The sequence below is a fragment of the Callorhinchus milii genome, unplaced genomic scaffold (assembly GCF_018977255.1).
Source record: "Callorhinchus milii isolate IMCB2004 unplaced genomic scaffold, IMCB_Cmil_1.0 Scaffold5, whole genome shotgun sequence".
Classification (NCBI taxonomy): Eukaryota; Metazoa; Chordata; class Chondrichthyes; order Chimaeriformes; family Callorhinchidae; genus Callorhinchus; species Callorhinchus milii.
Window position 1 is genome coordinate 49,871,706 of NW_024704746.1, and position 17,915 is coordinate 49,889,620.

Genomic DNA, 17,915 nt, shown 5'->3' on the forward strand with positions numbered 1-17,915 from the left:
ACCCGTTTATCCCTACTCTCAGTTTTCTTCCTGTTAGCCACTCTCCAATCCATGCTAATATATTACCTTCAATTCCATGGGCTCTAATCTTATGCAACGGCCTTTTATGTGGCACCTTGTCAAATGCCTTCTGGAAATCCAAATGCATCGCATCTACTGATTCCTCCCTATGTGGAGTCCTGTAGGTCATTGGTTAGAGCACTTGCCTCTCAAACGAGAGACCTGAGTTCGATTCTCGGCAGGGCGAAACCTTGGGCAAGTTTCCTTATTCCACACGCCTGATAATAATCCTTCAAGAAAAAACAATAATAAATTGGTCACTTCAATCCATGACTGTTTGTGAAACACTGCTGTGCGCAATTTGGCTGCCGCATTTCGCCCACAAATATACAGTCAATTCACTTTACAGTATATTCTGTGAAGCACTTTGAGACATCTAGAAGACATCAAAAGCACGATATCAAATGCAAGGATTATTATTATTATCAGTTGAAGGAGCAGACTTGATGCAGAGAATGTTCCTTTCTAATTTCTCACACGATCCAGCTCCTTACACGATCATCACCTTTCCATTCCTGTTCGCCGTCATGTTTGGGGATTGTGGTCATGGAGCGATTTTGCTTGGCTTCTCGCTGTATATGATCATTCATGAGAAGAACCTTGGTGCCCAAAGAGGAAGTAATGAGGTGGGTGAACATTCTCTAGTCATTTACAACTCCAACCCATGTTGTTGAATGCTAATATGGAGAGGATATTAATAAAAAAAATCATTCTGCATTTATCTTAAAATAAATGATTGTGAACTCATGTGCAGTATTACCACCATTTTTAAAATTGCTTTGGCTTCTTGGCTTCTCAATACCTCCTGGAATACGTTGGCTCCTCCACCTCTCCTCAAAGCTTGCCTCCTCCTCTCAGTGACCGGACTCTAACTTCTCCACTTCTCTCCTCAATACTTCGTCTCCTCACTACTATGCAAACCCTCTCAAGCAACTTACCTCTTCCTCTCATCAATACCAATGCCTTGGTTCCTTCTCTCCTCTGTCTCTTGTGCCTCTTCCTCCTCTATTCTCTGAATACCTCAGATCGTATCTAGGTCACTTCCTGTTCCTGTTCTGCAGGTTGGCAGTGCTTTGTTTTGCCAAAAGCCACATATTATACCTAAAAGCTTTTATGTTCCTCCCATTTTAGATTTGGGATACATTCTTCAATGGGCGGTACCTTACCCTCTTGATGAGCATCTTTTCCATTTATACCGGCTTCATTTACAATGATTGCTTTGCCAAGGCCTTCAACATATTTGGATCATCATGGCACGTCCACGCCATGTTTCACAACGGAACCTGGGAGTGAGTAACATTAATCAAACAAGTCCATCTTATGTCAGCGTGGTTCAGTTGCTTTCCTTTCCTTTCTCCATCTCCGTTGTCCGTCTATATGTCTATGTTCTGTAACAATTATGCAAATTCTGTGAGCTTTGCTGTGAGGAAATTAGAAACAAGAAGACGGTATCTGGCCTGTCAAACCTGCCCTACCATATTGTTAGATCATGAAAGATTATATTTGGCTGATTTCTCCACCCTTTCTCAATATCCCTTTTCGCTTTTCCAAGATGTATCTATTTCCCTTTTGAAACATCCTGTCGATTTTTGTTCACTGGGATGAGATGCATTTGAACTCATTAAAGGTCCATCCTTTGAAAAATGTTAAGCGGTGGTCCTGTTTGCTTTTTCAAGTGGATATTAAAAATCCTGTGGCCTGTTCAAGTGGATGTTAAAGATCTCATGACACTATTTGAAAAAAGAAGGAGTTTTTCTCAGTGTCCTGGCTGACAATCCACCAGAATATTGGTCATTATCTTCATGGCTGTTTGTGGATATTGCTTTGCAAAAATTGGCTTCTGCGTTAGCCTACAATCACTGAGGACAGAGTCACTACACTGAATGCTTTGAGACATTTTGACATAAGGCACTCAATCAAATGTAAGGAGTATTCTTGTAACCACTTTGCACCATTCTAATCCAACTGTGGTGGAACAGTGAGAGGCTGTGCAAACATTCAGCTCAGCATCTGTTGCTGAGTTGAATGTTTTCACAGTCTCTTGTTGATTGCTATGCTCAAATTAGTTGCGGCATTCTGTTACAAAATATGCAGTTACCTCACTTTCAAAATAAATAGTATGAAGTACTTTGAGACGTCTTGATGGCATGATAAGGTATTATATCAAATTCACATTATTATTGTTTTTATAATTACTGTAAATTTCTTTGAGATTCTTTTTGATTTTACAGGCGCCATATTATCAGTGAAAACATCGCTGTTTTCTGATTTTCTAAAATTTCTTATTGCTTTTTTCACAGCGCTCATGTTCTCGAAAACAATGTTTTGCTGCAGTTAGATCCAGCAGTGCCTGGAGTATTTTCTGGAAATCCGTATCCATTCGGCATTGATCCGGTAAGGATTCAAAGGGGCTGTTTGCAGTCGATTAGTTTCAGCATAAAACCTGGTGGAAGACTGTTCTGCATTTCAATTGAACTGTACTGAACTGTGTGCAATTGGTAAAAATCTGAAGGTGACTTAAGCACATGGCAGCAGCTGGAGTAGATGTCAGCTGGTAAAAGGCATATGGAGTCTGCAGCACCTCTTTCCTTTAGCATGAAAAGTTGGCCTCAGCAGCAAGAGACTACAGTAACTTCCCATTAAAGGGGAGAACCACACTTGTTGACTCCTGGAATTCTACAAGATTCAACCCTGCATCAGGCTATTCTGTGCTTGAAGGCTGTACTGGTGTTTTTTTTCCACCTTGCTTGAAGCTTGAAAATCCTCCTCAGCAAGCCATCGCCCTAATGGGTAGACTGGTCTTAGCTCGGCAAGCAGTAGGAAGCTAGCTAGTCCTCACACTCAATGAAAACTTTGTGGTTTTAGCTTTTTTTTAAACTCCAGCAGTTACCAAAGTACACTTTGGGGTTCCCAAGTCTTGGTTCTTGCCAACCTCTGCCTAGCACATTTCAGAATTAGGTAAGCAGGGTGCATCCTTCCAGGGAGAGAGTGCGCATTCCATTCCAGACACAGCAAAATTTCCAGGTGTAAGGAACTCTCAGTTTGGTTTGGGTACTTGAAGCATGGTGATAAGTTGCCATGAGTCAGACACGTGTGGAATACTTTTTACAAAAATAGCATCACCTGCCCTGCTGACATTATCTCCAACCCTGGCTGAATTTTGCATATGATAAATAATAAATAATAAACGTTGCATTTGATATAGCGCTTTTCACGTCTTCTGGATGTCTCAAATATATTATAAAGTGAATTGACTGTATTTGTGGCGAAATATGATATGGCCCCATTAGCACTCCAGTGACTATAGACTTCGCCACTGCCGAACTCTCCGGGACGCAACCTTGCGTGAAGGGCGCGATATAAATGCAAGTTGTTGTTGTTTACTCCCTGTTTTGATTGTTCATTTAAAGATTTGGAACATTGCATCGAACAAGCTGACCTTCCTGAACTCTTACAAGATGAAGATGTCTGTCATTCTAGGCATCACACAGATGACATTTGGTATCACCCTCAGCCTTTTCAATCATATGTAAGTTCACACAGTGCTTACTAATGATAATCTTATCATAATAATAGAACAATCTGCAGTGTGATGTTGTGCCAAGAATGTCAGAGTCTCAAAGTATCTCACAGAGAACAGAATAGTAAAACCAGAGGAGACGGCCTGCGATTGAAGGGGGTTAAATTCAGAACAGATCTACGCAAACACTATTTCAGTGAGCGAATAGGGTGACAGTTGTAGTAGGAAGTGTTGGTTCTTTCAAACACAGATTAGATAGTTTTCTTTTAGGAAATAACATTATGGGATATAGTACATAGGTGGTTTGGGACATATGTGCATGTGACAGCCAAGAAGGTACAAGGCAAACTAGATGGATCCTGGTCTTTTTTAGTCTAGCATTTCTTATGTTATTAATATTATTAATCCTTGAATTTGATATAGCATTTTCACGACTTCTATATGTCTCAAAGTGCTTCACAGAATATACTGTAAAGTGAATTGACTGCATATTTTGTGGGCGAAACGTGGCATTCATTATATTGTTATTATGTTATTATTTTTATAGTTCTTGTGGAATTGCTCTCAGGTACAAGCACTGTGTTTTTGCAGGTGAACGTGGGCAGCCAATTTATCCAGTTTCATAACCAGCCTTGAAGCGAAGTGAATGATCAGTTTTATCTGGGGGATGGTCTGCCAGGACACTGGGAGGAACTCCCTTCTCTTTTACAATAGTGTCATAGGATTTTTGCCACCCAACTAAACAGGCTGATGGGATCTCAGCTTAACTCTGACAATTTAGCGCTTTGCCAGCAATGCACTGGAGCGTCAAACCAGCTCAGGTCCAGTCTGCTGATGTTCTTGTATCCCTTGTATTGTCACTCTACAACCAGGAGATGGCGATATCTCCATCCATTTCAATAGTTCTCTAGTATACATAGAATGGCCAGAATTGTCAACTACAATTGGGGTGTCTTATCTAAAAGAGAATCGCAGGAAGATAGCGTCTTCCTAGAATTGACACTTTGGTCTGGGCCACGGAATGGTGAGTGACTCAGTTTGATTCAACTTACAGCTTGTTGAAAGGTTACCAACTAGTGACTATCCTTCATGGATAGCCTTTCAGTTAATGGGGTCTCCTTGGCTCCAAGGTGACATGTCGGGCAATGGAATCTCAGAATCGAGCACTCTTTGGCGATCTTGGTAGTACAGTTTCTGGGCCAAGCAGGTCCGCTGTATTGCAGGGCTCTGCTGATGACAGCACAGCCAGCCTAGCTCATCTGCAGGATCTGGAAGGCCAGGTAGGGTGGTCCTAGCTGGACAAGTAGAAAGAAAGCTTGCCAGACAGCAATATCAAAGGCAAACTATGCGGTTTTAGCTGGTCAGACTCCAGCAGTACCGCAACACACAATCTGAAGTCCTCAAGCCTTGGCTCTTGCCAACCTGCGCCCAATAATTTCTGGAATTAGGATGTATCTCTCCAACAATCTATTTCTGGGATTTCCAATTTTAGGTGGAAAGCATGGAAATCTCAGCTTGGTTTGGATACTCTTAAGCATGGTAATGGGTTTCAGATTGGCCCAAAATGGTGTTTTGCAAAAAAGAAGAGAACAGAGTTTCTCTCAGTCCAGGCCCAAATCCTAGATTTGATCACCAACCTCATAAGATAATAAGAAGGATCTTTCATATCGGGAGGATGTCCCAAAGTACTTTACAGAATTTACTGTGAATTTGATTGACTGTATATTTTTGGTGATTGTGGCAACCAATTTGCACACATCAATGTCCCTCAAGACAGCCATAGAATGAATGGCCAGTTTTATTTCGGGGATTGTTTGCCAACTGGAGAGAGAAACTCCTTTCTCTTTTTGAATAGTACCGTGGGGTCTATAATGCCCACCTGAAGACGGGATATTAGTTTAACATCTCATCTAAAGCACAGCACCCCTGACATAAGCCCACCACTGCCTTGAAGTGTCAGCTTAGACTATGTGATTCTAAGTCCCAACGTAGGGTTTGAACCCACAACCTTATGACTCAGAGGTGAATGCTACCAATGCACCAGGTTAACACACCTAGTTTCTAATTGACCTTGTTGCTATATTTTCCTACAAAGAAATGATCAATGCATTTGATAGTAATTACTGTAAACAGAATCTGAGCTATTTCAATATGATATAATTAAATATGCAAGTCGTGTCTCACTTGTTACCTGTTAGTTGAATGAACCAGTGTTTCTGCAATGTACCAAAGAAACCAGGAGGTGGCACATTGCTACAAAGAAAGCAGTAAGTATTCAGATACCGCCATTAAAGGCACTACAGAACATTGAACCAATTCATTCACCTCATGGCTGTTTGTGGTTGCTGTATTTGCCAACAAAAAGCCATAATACATAACAGCAATTACTGTGAAGCGCTTTGGTTTTAAAGGAGCTATTAAAATACATCAATTTGCCATTTCATTCCATTCTCGTCTTGCTTTGCTTCTGTCTTACAGCTACTTTAAGAACACCATGAATATTCTGCTGCAGTTTGTACCTGAGATGATTTTCATCCTGTGCTTGTTTGGATACCTGGTCTTCATGATTATTTACAAGTGGTGCCACTACACCGTTCACACTTCCCGGTTTGCCCCAAGCATTTTGATCCACTTCATCAATATGTTCCTCTTTAATTATAGCGATTCTTCAATTGAACCTTTATATGAGCATCAGGCAAGTTTCTTGTGTCTTCGGCATAGGAAAAGAAATTTGCAGGGAAACCACTTCACAAGACATGAAATGCATGTGTTCATTGGCCATTTTATTACTTTGTTCAGTAAGCAAGCATGCAAGCACCACGTTTGAGAATTTCCAAACTAAAATGTACATATGGGTTCTGTGTGTTTGTACGGAATGCACACTATCTTTTCCCAGAAAAGTTACTTCATCCCAGAGAGTTCAGGTGCAGGTTAAATGGAAATGCCAACAACAAAAATCTGTTATAAATGAGAATCTGCTTGCTCCATTGCTTATAATAATAATAATAATCCTTGCATTTGTTGGAGTCCTGTAGCTCAGTGGTTAGAGCACTCGCTTTGCAAGCGAGAGACCTGAGTTCAATTCAACTCACCCCTTAGGCCGCTGAAACTCTCGGTCATGCCTTCATCCTCTCCAGGCTCGACTATGCAAATGCCTTGCTTGTCAGCCTTCCAATTGAAAAAGCGCTATATCAAATGCAAGGATTATTATTATTATTATTGATATAGCGCTTTTCACGTCGGGAGGACGTCCCAAAGCGCTTCACAGAACACACTGTAAAATGAATTGACTGTATATTTGTGGGCGAACGTGGCAGCCAATTGCGCACAGCAATGTCCCACAAACAGTCGTAGATTGAAAATGACCAATTTATTATTTTTTTTTTGGTTTTGGAGGGATTATTATTAGACGTGTGGAGTAAGGAAACTTGCCCAAGGTTTCGCCCTGTCTGGAATTGAACTCAGGTCTCTCACTTGCAAAACGAGTGCTCTAACCACTGAGCTACAGGACTCCACGATCATGTTGACTAGAAAATAATATTAAGAGATTGTGGGATCAACAACTTATACTTCTATAGAATGTCTTGTTTATTTCACATAATGGTCATTTATTTATTTCACATTATTTATTTCACATTATGGTCATTTCACATAATATCTCCAAGATGTATGACTTTAAAGAGGGTTAGAAGACAGGGAGAGAATAGAGTTATGGAATCTTCAACATCCAGGCAGTTCCTCCATTGAATGTGCCTATGAAGGCCCTACTTCTGACAAAGCAGGGCTCCCCACTGTATTAGAGTATCAGCCTGGACTGTGAGAAGGACATTTAGACCAGAAAGAGAATGCCATTTATCCCAGGCCAACACCTAGCTGTTTATGAGCTGCTGCTCCGTGCAAAATGGGCTCTGCATTTGCCCCCAGATCCATAAACTACCATTGACCAGATGCTCCAACAATGATTTCTCATTTACAACTTGAAGCACTATAAGAAAGTTTCGTTGATGGGTGCAATGTTGAATAAATGTTACTTTTATTTATATCTGTCCATTCCTCATTCAATGCAATTTACAGGCTCGGTTTCAACACCCAGTGGAATTCAAGTGTTTTTGAAGTAGTGGGTGAAAGGGCACATATATTCATGTTCCATGATTTGCGAGAGATAGTTGACATTGGTTCTTTTTAAATCCCTATTCAGAAAGAAGTTCAGAGCCTTCTGGTGATATTGGCTCTCATCGCTGTGCCCTGGATGCTTCTATTCAAACCCTTCATTTTACTCTCAAACCACAGGAAAGCTCAACTTAGGGTAAGATAATGATATAAGGAGACGCTCCTCTTGTGCAGCTCAAATTCAAAATCAGTTTGCTCTACATCTTACATCTTTACATTGAGCTTTGCTACTTTCATAAAGTGAAGATTTTCAATCCATTTTGCTTCCTTTTTATGATCACAAATCTGATAACCATATTTGTCACTTTTTTTTTTTTCTGTCCTCACTTTCCCCCTCTCTCAACACTTTTTTATCCTTTGCTGTTTCAAATCCTCACAGTAGATCATTGTCAGCACTGACCACTCTGCAATTTGCGCCATTCCAATTCCCATTTCTATTGAAACTTCTGCCTCTATCTTTCAGAACTTCACTCCATATAGAATGAGCGCAACGTACAATTAAACATGGGAGAGGTAACAGAATTGATTAAAGAATACTTAGAAAACTGAAAACAAAGAGTAGGACCTCCTAAAGGCATCTTTTTAGACTGGCAAGAGGAAAAAAGTGGTGTTCAGCAGAGATCGATGTCAATGCATAATGATTTGGATTCAGGTATAGGAGGTGTAGTAACAAAATCTGCAGATAACACCAAACTGTGGAGGAGGGTGATAAATAGTGAAGAGAAGAGCAAAAGAATGCAGGAAGACTTGTAGAAGACTTGTAAGACATTTAAAGTAGGAATAAGTAATTCACTTAACAATAAAGAAGTCAAGAGAAAGGTAGATGGAAACTTGTGTGATCTTAACACCAGCATAGATTGAGGGAGTTGAGTGGCCTCTGGAAGGATGGGCTGAAGAGCTTTATTCATCCAAACCTCTCTTGTTGACTTGTTATCCAACTAATTACATTTACTTATAACTATTTTGGCAGTTGACAGTGGGAGGTGAGTGTGACCTCCTCATCTTTAGTATTGATTACCTTTTTCTTCAACCTCTTCAGTTACAGTCTACTCCACACAACAGCACTATCTCTGATGATATTGAGGTCGAGATTCTGCAGCCCAACCAGATGAGTGCTGAGAGCCATAGGGATGAACACGATGAAGAGGTAGTGTCCTCTCTACGGAATCCTGAAGTCTCAGGGAATAAAACAACAATAATAAGATTACATTGTATAGCGCCTTTCACGTCGGGAAGATGTCCCAAGGAGGGGGCGAGGCGGAGTGATTCAGGGATGGAATTCCAGAGGCAGAGTGGCTGAAGGCTCTCCCAATGGTGGGGCGGGTGGGTCGGGGGATGTGGAGCAGGCTGGAGCTGGCTAAGCGGAGGGAGCGGGCGGGTTGGTGGGGGTTTGGAAGTCACAGAGGTAGGGTGGAGCAAGGCCGTGGAAGGCTTTGTAGGTGAGGACCAGGATCTTGAAAGGATCCTCTGAAGGACAGGGAGCCAATGGAGTCGGGCGAGAATTGGGGAGATGGGGTCATGGAATTGGTGTGGGAGAGGACACGGGCTGCAGAGTTCTGGATTATCTGCAACCTGTGGAGGGAGGAGTTGGGAAGGCTGACAAGCAAGGCATTTGCATAGTCGAGCCTGGAGAGGATGAAGGCATGAACGAGAGTTTCAGCGGCCTAAGGGGTGAGGTAGTGGCGGAGTCGGGTGACGTTACGGAGGTGAGGGAAGGTAGAGCGGGTCATGGCTTGGATGTGGGAAACAAAAGACAGTTGAGGGTCGAACAAGACACCCAGGTTCCTGACTGGCTTGGTGAGTTGAAGTGTACAACCATGGAGGTTGATGCTGCCACAGCCTGAGGCGCTGAGGCGCTGGCGCGAGCCAATCAGGACAGCATCAGTCTTGTTCACATTCAACTTTAGGAAATTTGCCCTCATCCAGGACTTGATGACTTGATGTAATAACTTACATTTATAAAGGACCTTTCACGTCAAGAAGTGCCCCTCTTATTTAAGTTGTTCATGGTGCCTCAAACCATTGTTATGATATTAATGCAAAACATGAAGTGTCAACCTGTCTCAGTTGGTAGCACACTCGTCTCTGAGTCAGTATGTCTGTTCATATTCACCTGGATGTTAATGATCCAATGACACAATTGGAAAAAAGAAGGGAGTTTCTTTATCCTGGTATCCTGGCCAACAATCTCCCAAATAATATTGACCATTCATTTCATGGCCATCTGTGGGACATTGCTGTTTGCAAATTGGCTGCAACAACTTGCATTCATATCGTGCCCTTCATGCGGTGTAGCGTCCTCAGCGAAATGGCTGTCATGTTCACCCATAAAATGCACAGTCACTGCTCTTTACAGTATATCCTATGGAGTTCAAACAAACTAATAAAAGAAACCTCCATTTATATGTAACTTGGCAGTGATATTAATCATCATTACCTGTACAGAGTGATTTTATTAAGACATTCTCAGCAATGCTTTGGAGTGCCAGCTTGGACTTTCTGAGTGCATTGAATAGATAGATAGATAGATAGATAGATAGATAGATAGATAGATAGATAGATAGATAGATAGATAGATAGATAGATAGATAGATAGATAGATAGATAGATAGATAGATAGATAGATAGATAGATAGATAGATAGATAGATAGATAGATAGATAGCTGGCTGGCTGGCTGGGTGGCTGGGTGGGTGGGTGGGTGGGTGGATGATGTAGACCATGATTGTAGGTTAAATTCAGAAATACTACTTCAGTGATTGAGTAGTAAACATATGGAACAAGCTTCCTAGGGAGACTGTGGAAGCAGGAAGTGTTGATTCCTTCAAGAACAAATTAGATGGATTTATGTTAGAAAATAATATCTCGGGATCCAATATATAGTTTGGGATATGATATGGCAAGTGGCTACCAGGATGGTAGAAGGCGAACTGGATGGAACTTGGTTTTCTTTCGCCTAGCAAATTCTTAAGTCCTCAAGTCCCAACTTGAGGCTTGAACCCACAGCGGAGTCCTGTAGCTCAGTGGTTAGAGCACTCGCTTTGCAAGCGAGAGACCTGAGTTCAATTCCAGGCAGGGCGAAACCTTGGGCAAGTTTCCTTACTCCACACGCCCAATAATAATCCCTCCAAAAACAAAAAACAATAATAAATTGGTCATTTTCAATCTACGACTGTTTGTGGGACATTGCTGTGCGCAATTGGCTGCCGCGTTCGCCCACAAATATACAGTCAATTCACTTTACAGTGTGTTCTGTGAAGCGCTTTGGGACGTCCTCCCGACGTGAAAAGCGCTATATCAAATGCAAGGATTATTATTATTATTAATCCTACATATTGCGCTGCATGGTGAGAAGTCAAGTTGTACACTTTGTGTATTAGCTTTATAAGTGAACATTTGTTTCCTTGTTCTTACTTTAGTTCAACTTTGGTGATATCTTTGTGCACCAAGCGATCCACACCATTGAGTTCTGCCTAGGCAGCATCTCCAACACTGCCTCCTACCTTCGCCTCTGGGCTCTCAGCCTGGCCCACGCAGGCAAGTGTTCAATATGATAGGAATTACTGTAAAGCACTTGGAGATATTTGGGCATTGGAGGTGCTATTAAATACTTCTCCACCCCAATAAAATATTCCATTAGTGTTGATGTCTAAAAATAACTATCTTCTCACCACACCTTTGCAATGGGAAATAGATTAATAATGGGATTGTCTGTTCTGTGATGAAATGTAAAATGAGTATTCCTGTGTACGCCCTACATATGATAAACCCTTTTATCTCCAGGCAGTATTTATTTTAGCAAAATGTCAATGATTCACTCAATCAAGGAAAAATACAGCTAAAATTCTAAATAGAAAATTCAAAATGATTTCAGAATGTGAAGCAGTAAGTCTGTCCCTGTTTAATATCTATTGTAATTGTCCTCCATCTGTGGTGTGCCTTTTATCCTCAGAACTCTCCGAAGTCCTGTGGACTATGGTAATGCATATCGGACTGTCCAGTGCTTCGTGGGCTGGGCTCATTGGCGTCTTCATTATCTTTGCCATATTTGCTGTGCTAACGGTCGCCATCCTGTTGGTTATGGAAGGACTGTCTGCTTTCTTGCACGCTCTGCGGCTTCACTGGTAAGTTAAGAAAGAGCAACACATCGTTGTTGGGTTTGGACAATTTAAGTTCTTTTTCCTCTTTTGAACCCAGAGTGTCTTCACTCTCAGGTATTTAATTTCTCTTACTTGTGGATGGACCTGATTTTCACCATGGGTTGTAGTTTACATCATCCAGGCTTTATGATGTACATTGTCCTTCAATAATTTGCTGAGACAGCTTCACTGAGTAAATGAGAAACTGAATTCCAGCCTTGTATGTTAAAAGTGCGGCTTCAAGTGCCTGTGGTTTGTCTGTCTTTAAGCCAAACTTTATCTGATGGCAAGGTGACCCTCTCATATGGAGAAAAGTACCACTTACGTTTAACTGGGCCCTCACAAACCATCTTTGCATGGGGTGAGTTTGTATCAGTTGACAAATCTTGTGCGTCATTGCAGTTATTTCTCCTCAAACAAATGCTTGTGAGATGGTTCAGTGTACATTCAGCAAGACATTAATTTGTTCTGTGTTTCTCCATCATATAGGGTTGAGTTTCAGAACAAGTTCTACAGTGGAACTGGCTACAAGTTTAACCCATTCTCTTTTAAAACCATTCTGGATGGAAATCCAGATGAATAAACCTCCAGTTTGAAACCGTTGTCTGTTCCCACAAAATCTAAATCCAAACTGCAGAAATATCACTGTGAATCTTAACATTGAATCTTTTGGATGCTCTTTGACCTCAAACTATTTTGATTAATAAAGTAATTTTGAGTGGAAAATGTGGAAGTGGTGGTATGTAGCTACTCATCAGTTGCAGTGGATTTGGTGAATTATGTACAACAGTATGGTAAATGTTGCATTAGTGGGAATGTTTGAGTCTTTCATGCTTTTGATTTACCTTTTCACATATACTTTGTCATTGATAGCCACAACAGCAATCATAAATATTACTTGCATTTGATACAGTGCCTTTAAGATTGAATCATTTCAATGAGTTTCATATTGGTTTTTTGTAAGGTGTAGTGACTATTTATAACTGAATGCTGCAGTTTATCTGGAGGATTCTTGACCAGGGTACCATGAGGAACTGCCATCTCTTTTGGACGATTGCCACGAGATCTTTAACATCCATCTGACCAGACGAACAAGATCTCGGTTTCATGTCTGACCCCATTTCCGAATCAAGACGTAATTTTGTATGGTTTTAAATTTGACAACTATCACTTGTGCTCTAAAGAATATGCAACGTTTATCGTATCCTTCATGCAGTACAAAATCTTGGAGCGCTGTCTAACTCCATAGGTTAGCCAGATAACTGCAGTGTAAACAACCTCATATCACAGCTAATGAATTATCACTATAAGCCTAAAAACAACAACAAAATTACATTTGTATAGCACCTTTCATATCGGGAAGAAGTTCCAAGGCTATATACTTTCTAAGTTTGGGTGCCCAACAGTATACATTATACTCGAAGTGAGGTCTGATCAGTGCTGTTTCAAAGGGCTGTTGAGAGGGACAAATATATTTACTGTGACAGGGCACCTTTTGGTATAAATGGTATCAATTGTTTCACAATTAACTCAAAATTCTGAGTCCCTTCCCTGTGACTTTGCCGAATGTATAAACTGATAATTTATTTTTGTATCTTTTGTGTATCTTGCTGTCAATTACAGACTAAAATCTCCCCTCCCTTCTCCCTCCCTGACCCCAGCTTCGGTCTGAAATGCTGCACACTGTCCAGCCCTTGGGAAGTCCTCCTGAGGTGAAAGACACTGTACAAATATAATCTTGTTGTTGAAATAAATCGCAGTTTGTGAGCTGACACAATGTGGGCTATGATGTGACAATGTGGCATTTTATTTGCCTTTTAAAATCAGTAAAGGTCAGCTTTGGGTACTGGAAAGGTACTCATTCATGGCGGTCCCCAACTTCACCAGCTTCCCTTTTTGCAGCTCTCATGCAGTTTCATTTGCAAAGGGCTATGCAACATAATTTACGTTCATACAGCATCATTTGTGTTGGGAAGACAACAAATTATATTTGTGTAGCGCCTTTCATCTTGGGAGAGTGTCCCACTGGACCGTTCAAGGATTTCGACCCGTCTCAAAGTCTTTGGAAGACATCTCAAAGTGCTTAACACTGCTGGCTGAACACCTTAGCATGGGTGGAAGCCGCAAGGGTGTGGCAAGGAGGAGAAAGATGACCAAAAGCATGGGATAAGAGGTATATTGTGGAGTCCTGTAGCTCATTGGTTAGAGCACTCGTTTTACAAGCAAGAGACCGGAGTTCAATTCCAGGCAGAGCGAAACCTTGGGCAAGTTTCCTTACTCCACACAGAGCCTAATAATAATCCCTCCAAAACCAAAAACAATAATAAGTTGGTCATTTTCAATCTACGACTCTTTGTGCGCAATTGGCTACCGCGTTCGCCCATAAATATACAGTCAATTCACTTTACAATGTGTTCTGTGAAGCGCTTTGGGACGTCCTCCCGATGTGAAAAACGCTATATCAAATGCAAGGATTATTATTATATCTTAAGATGGACTTTGAATGAGGTGAGAGAGTTGGATGGGCTGTGGGATGGAGTTCAAGAGAGCAGATTTATTTATTCTGTCCTGCTCTCTGGAAGCAAAGGTATAAACATGTTTTTATATATGTTTATAATATATGCAAACATATAGAATATACATTTGCATTTATTCACAACAACCACTTATGGAATGTCTTGTGTAATTCCATCATATTTAAAACATAAAGGATCTGTTGATGACATACATGGCTGCTGTTGTTTAACCACCATGAACTTCGGGCATCATAGAAATTACAGCAGAGGAAAAGGCCTTTCAGTCCATCAAACCCAAATTGGAGCTAAGTCATCCACTGGAGCTAACTCCTAAAGCATTCTGGAATTAATCTGACATAAGAATGATGCGTCATAGCATATGTATATATGCTTTTGCTAAGATTTTCTGGTATGAACTATAGTTGTAGTCATTTTAATATTTTAACCCTTTTGATATTCTGTTTAATCTGATTACTATTTTATTATGAATTTTGTATAAAATGGAATTTTTTTTAAACATTTGTACTGTTATACTGCTCTGTAACTTTGCGAAGAAACTGACACAGTCATTCCTCTATCTTTGTCATTGCAATGCCTGGTACTGATGACTTTAGGATCATTATTGAAGAAAATTGAGCGTCCTTATCTCATGACGAGGGAGAACTCTCCCTACTCCTAATTGACATGCACTTTTGCGAGTGTTGGAGGGCCGGTCTCAAAATTCTGAGAAATTGTCAGAAATAAAGCAAAGCCTGTGATAAGGACGAAGGCCAACATTTGATGAAAAATAGCTGCTTTAGGAGAAATGTGGCTATTGTGACATGACTAGAAAGGGGAGGGGTAAGCACAAGATCAGGAAAATAAGTATTGGTCATAGATTAATTAACAAACAGCCTCTGGAGGGAAGAATGGTGAGAACAAACAGTTTCCTAGATTGTAATTTAGCTTGCAATATAAAACAACAACAACAAGATTCCATTTATAAAGCGCCTTTCACGTCAGGAGGACGTCCCAAGGCGCTGCACAGTTGGGTCATGACCCGAGCAGGGGGGAAATGGTCAGGGTGAGGGGAGGGAAGGGAGGGAGCGAGGAGGGGGAAATGGTCAGGGTGAGGGGAGGGAAGGGAGGGAGCAAGGAGGGGGGAAATGGTCAGGGTGAGGGGAGGGAAGGGAGGGAGCGAGGAGGGGGGAAATGGTCAGGGTGAGGGGAGGGAAGGGAGGGAGCAAGGAGGGGGGAAATGGTCAGGGTGAGGGGAGGGAAGGGAGGGAGCGAGGAGGGGGAAGAGAGTCGAGAGGGGAGCTGAAGGCACGGTCAAAGAGAAAGGTTTTGAGACCGGCCTTGAAGGAGGAAAGGGAGGAAGCAAGGCGAAGGCACTGGGGGATGGAGTTCCAGAGCCTGGGGGCTGAGAGGCTGAAGGCCCGACCACCGATGGTAGGGCGGTTGGGGCGGGGGACGTGGAGCAGACCGGAGCCAGAGGAACGGAGGGTACGGGCAGGTAGGTAGGGGGATAGTAGGTCAGAGAGGTAGGAGGGAGCAAGGCCGTGAATGGCCTTGTAGGTGAGGATGAGGATCTTGAAATCAATCCTCTGGGGGATTGGGAGCCAGTGGAGGCGAGCGAGGGTGGGAGTGATGTGGTCGCGAAGCCTGGTGCGGGACAGTACACGAGCTGCAGAGTTCTGAATGACCTGCAGCTTGTGGAGGGAGGTGGCGGGAAGGCCGGCGAGGAGAGAGTTCCCATAGTCCAGCCTTGAGGTGACAAAGGCGTGAACCAGGGTTTCAGCAGCGTGAGGGGTGAGGTAATGCCGTAGTCTGGCGATGTTCCGGAGGTGATGGAAGGCGGTGCCAGTTGTGGTGCGGATGTGAGGGAGAAAGGACAGCTCAGGGTCGAACAAAACGCCGAGGTTCCTGACTGGCTTTGAGAGGTGGAGAGTGCAGCCTTGGATGCTGATGGTGTCAGCGCCTGAGGTGCGGAGGCGCTGACGTGAGCCAATCAGGAGGGCCTCGGTTTTTCGCACGTTGAGCTGAAGAAAGTTGTCTCTCGTCCAGGACTCGATGTCGGACAGGCAGCTGTCAGGACATCGGTGGTCGTGGAGTTGAGAGTAGAGGAGGAAAGGTAGAGTTGGGTGTCATCCGCATACATGTGGAAGTTAACTCCATGTCTGCGGATGATGTCACCAAGGGGGAGCATATAGAGGGTGAAGAGGAGGGGACCAAGGACAGAGCCCTGAGGGACACCACATGAGACAGTACGGGGGGTGGAGGAGAAGCCATTCGTCGAGACAAAGTGAAGGCGGTGAGAAAGGTACGACCTAAACCATTCAAGGACAGTGCCTTGAAGGTTGAGGTGGGAGGACAAGCGGTGGAGTAGGATAGCGTGGTCGACCGTATCGAATGCTGCCGATAGGTCGAGGAGGACGAGGAGACAGAGGGAGCCCTGGTCACAGATGGTCAGGATATCATTGGTGACCTTGACCAGGGCAGTTTCTGTGCTATGGGCAGCACGGAAACCTGACTGAAGGGGTTCGAAAAGAGAATGGGTGGAAAGGAAAGAAATAAAAATAAAAGATTTATTTAATAAAATTGGTTGTCAAAGGACTACCTGAATCTGTGAGCTTGATTATCTTGGTGTCCACAATCTTAAAACATAAATGGTTAAACTTCAAGGAATTTATTTAAAGTAAATGTAATGTAAGATTGACCCACTTGCAATCAACACTCGTCTAATCCCAATTCACTGCTCCTTACCAATCCTTCCCATATTCTACCTCTTAAAATGTTGATGCTGTTTTCTCTTTAAATATTCTGCTGTTCATCTCAGTTGCCACTTATGGCAAAGCATCCTATATTCTGCTAATCCTCTGAATGAAGGTAAAATCCTCTAACATCCCACTTAAACTCTTGTATCGGTAACTTGGGGTTGTGGCGGACACCTTCCTTTGCTTGGAGACTGTGCTAAGGAACTGTGCAGAGAAGTGGCAAAGGATATTCTGATCATTCTCATCACTCTTCAAGGTCAGCAAGGTCCCAATGCAGTATAGCTTGTGGAGTACAAGATCTGTGTCCAAGCAGTCCCGGAATAAGCAGTAAGGTAGATTTTTGATAAACACCGGAAGTGGCTACAGAGAGCGAAAGAAGGCTCCGACCTGCACTGACCTGTTGCTGGAGGCAGATCTGGCTTCATGGTGCACGTCTATTTGCCAAAGGCCCTCAGTTGAGGACTGGATTGACCAGTTCATCGCAGGATGGTTCCAGATATTTTTAGATATCTGGAGATTTTCCAAGTATTTTCACAAAATTTATATTTTTGTACGTATATCCAGTATGTATATGTTACAATAAAGTAAAGTAACCACGGATTTTGTAAAATTCCTGAAATTTTAAATCACTGAAATGAGAAGTCAAAAAGTGACATTTCATTCACTGATGAGTCAAATGTTCATTTATTAACACAAGTGAGGCTTCAATGACACCAGGAGTTACAATTTTGCTTTGCTTTGAAACATTTACAGTA

The 17,915-nt window shown here is 42.3% G+C and overlaps 1 protein-coding gene across 1 annotated transcript in view; it reads left to right on the forward strand.

Annotated features, from left to right (window-relative positions):
- Positions 1-12,614, forward strand: part of LOC103189838 (V-type proton ATPase 116 kDa subunit a) — a 28,593-nt gene extending 15,979 nt beyond the window's left edge. Inside the window, exons 12-21 of the mRNA XM_007910370.2 lie at positions 547-686; positions 1,192-1,349; positions 2,361-2,454; positions 3,471-3,589; positions 6,059-6,275; positions 7,779-7,886; positions 8,790-8,897; positions 11,169-11,286; positions 11,702-11,873; positions 12,378-12,614. Coding sequence (XP_007908561.1) covers positions 547-686; positions 1,192-1,349; positions 2,361-2,454; positions 3,471-3,589; positions 6,059-6,275; positions 7,779-7,886; positions 8,790-8,897; positions 11,169-11,286; positions 11,702-11,873; positions 12,378-12,471 — 1,328 coding nt within the window. The 3' untranslated portion in view covers positions 12,472-12,614. The remainder of the gene's footprint in view (positions 1-546; positions 687-1,191; positions 1,350-2,360; positions 2,455-3,470; positions 3,590-6,058; positions 6,276-7,778; positions 7,887-8,789; positions 8,898-11,168; positions 11,287-11,701; positions 11,874-12,377) is intronic.
- Positions 12,615-17,915: the final 5,301 nt, after the last annotated feature.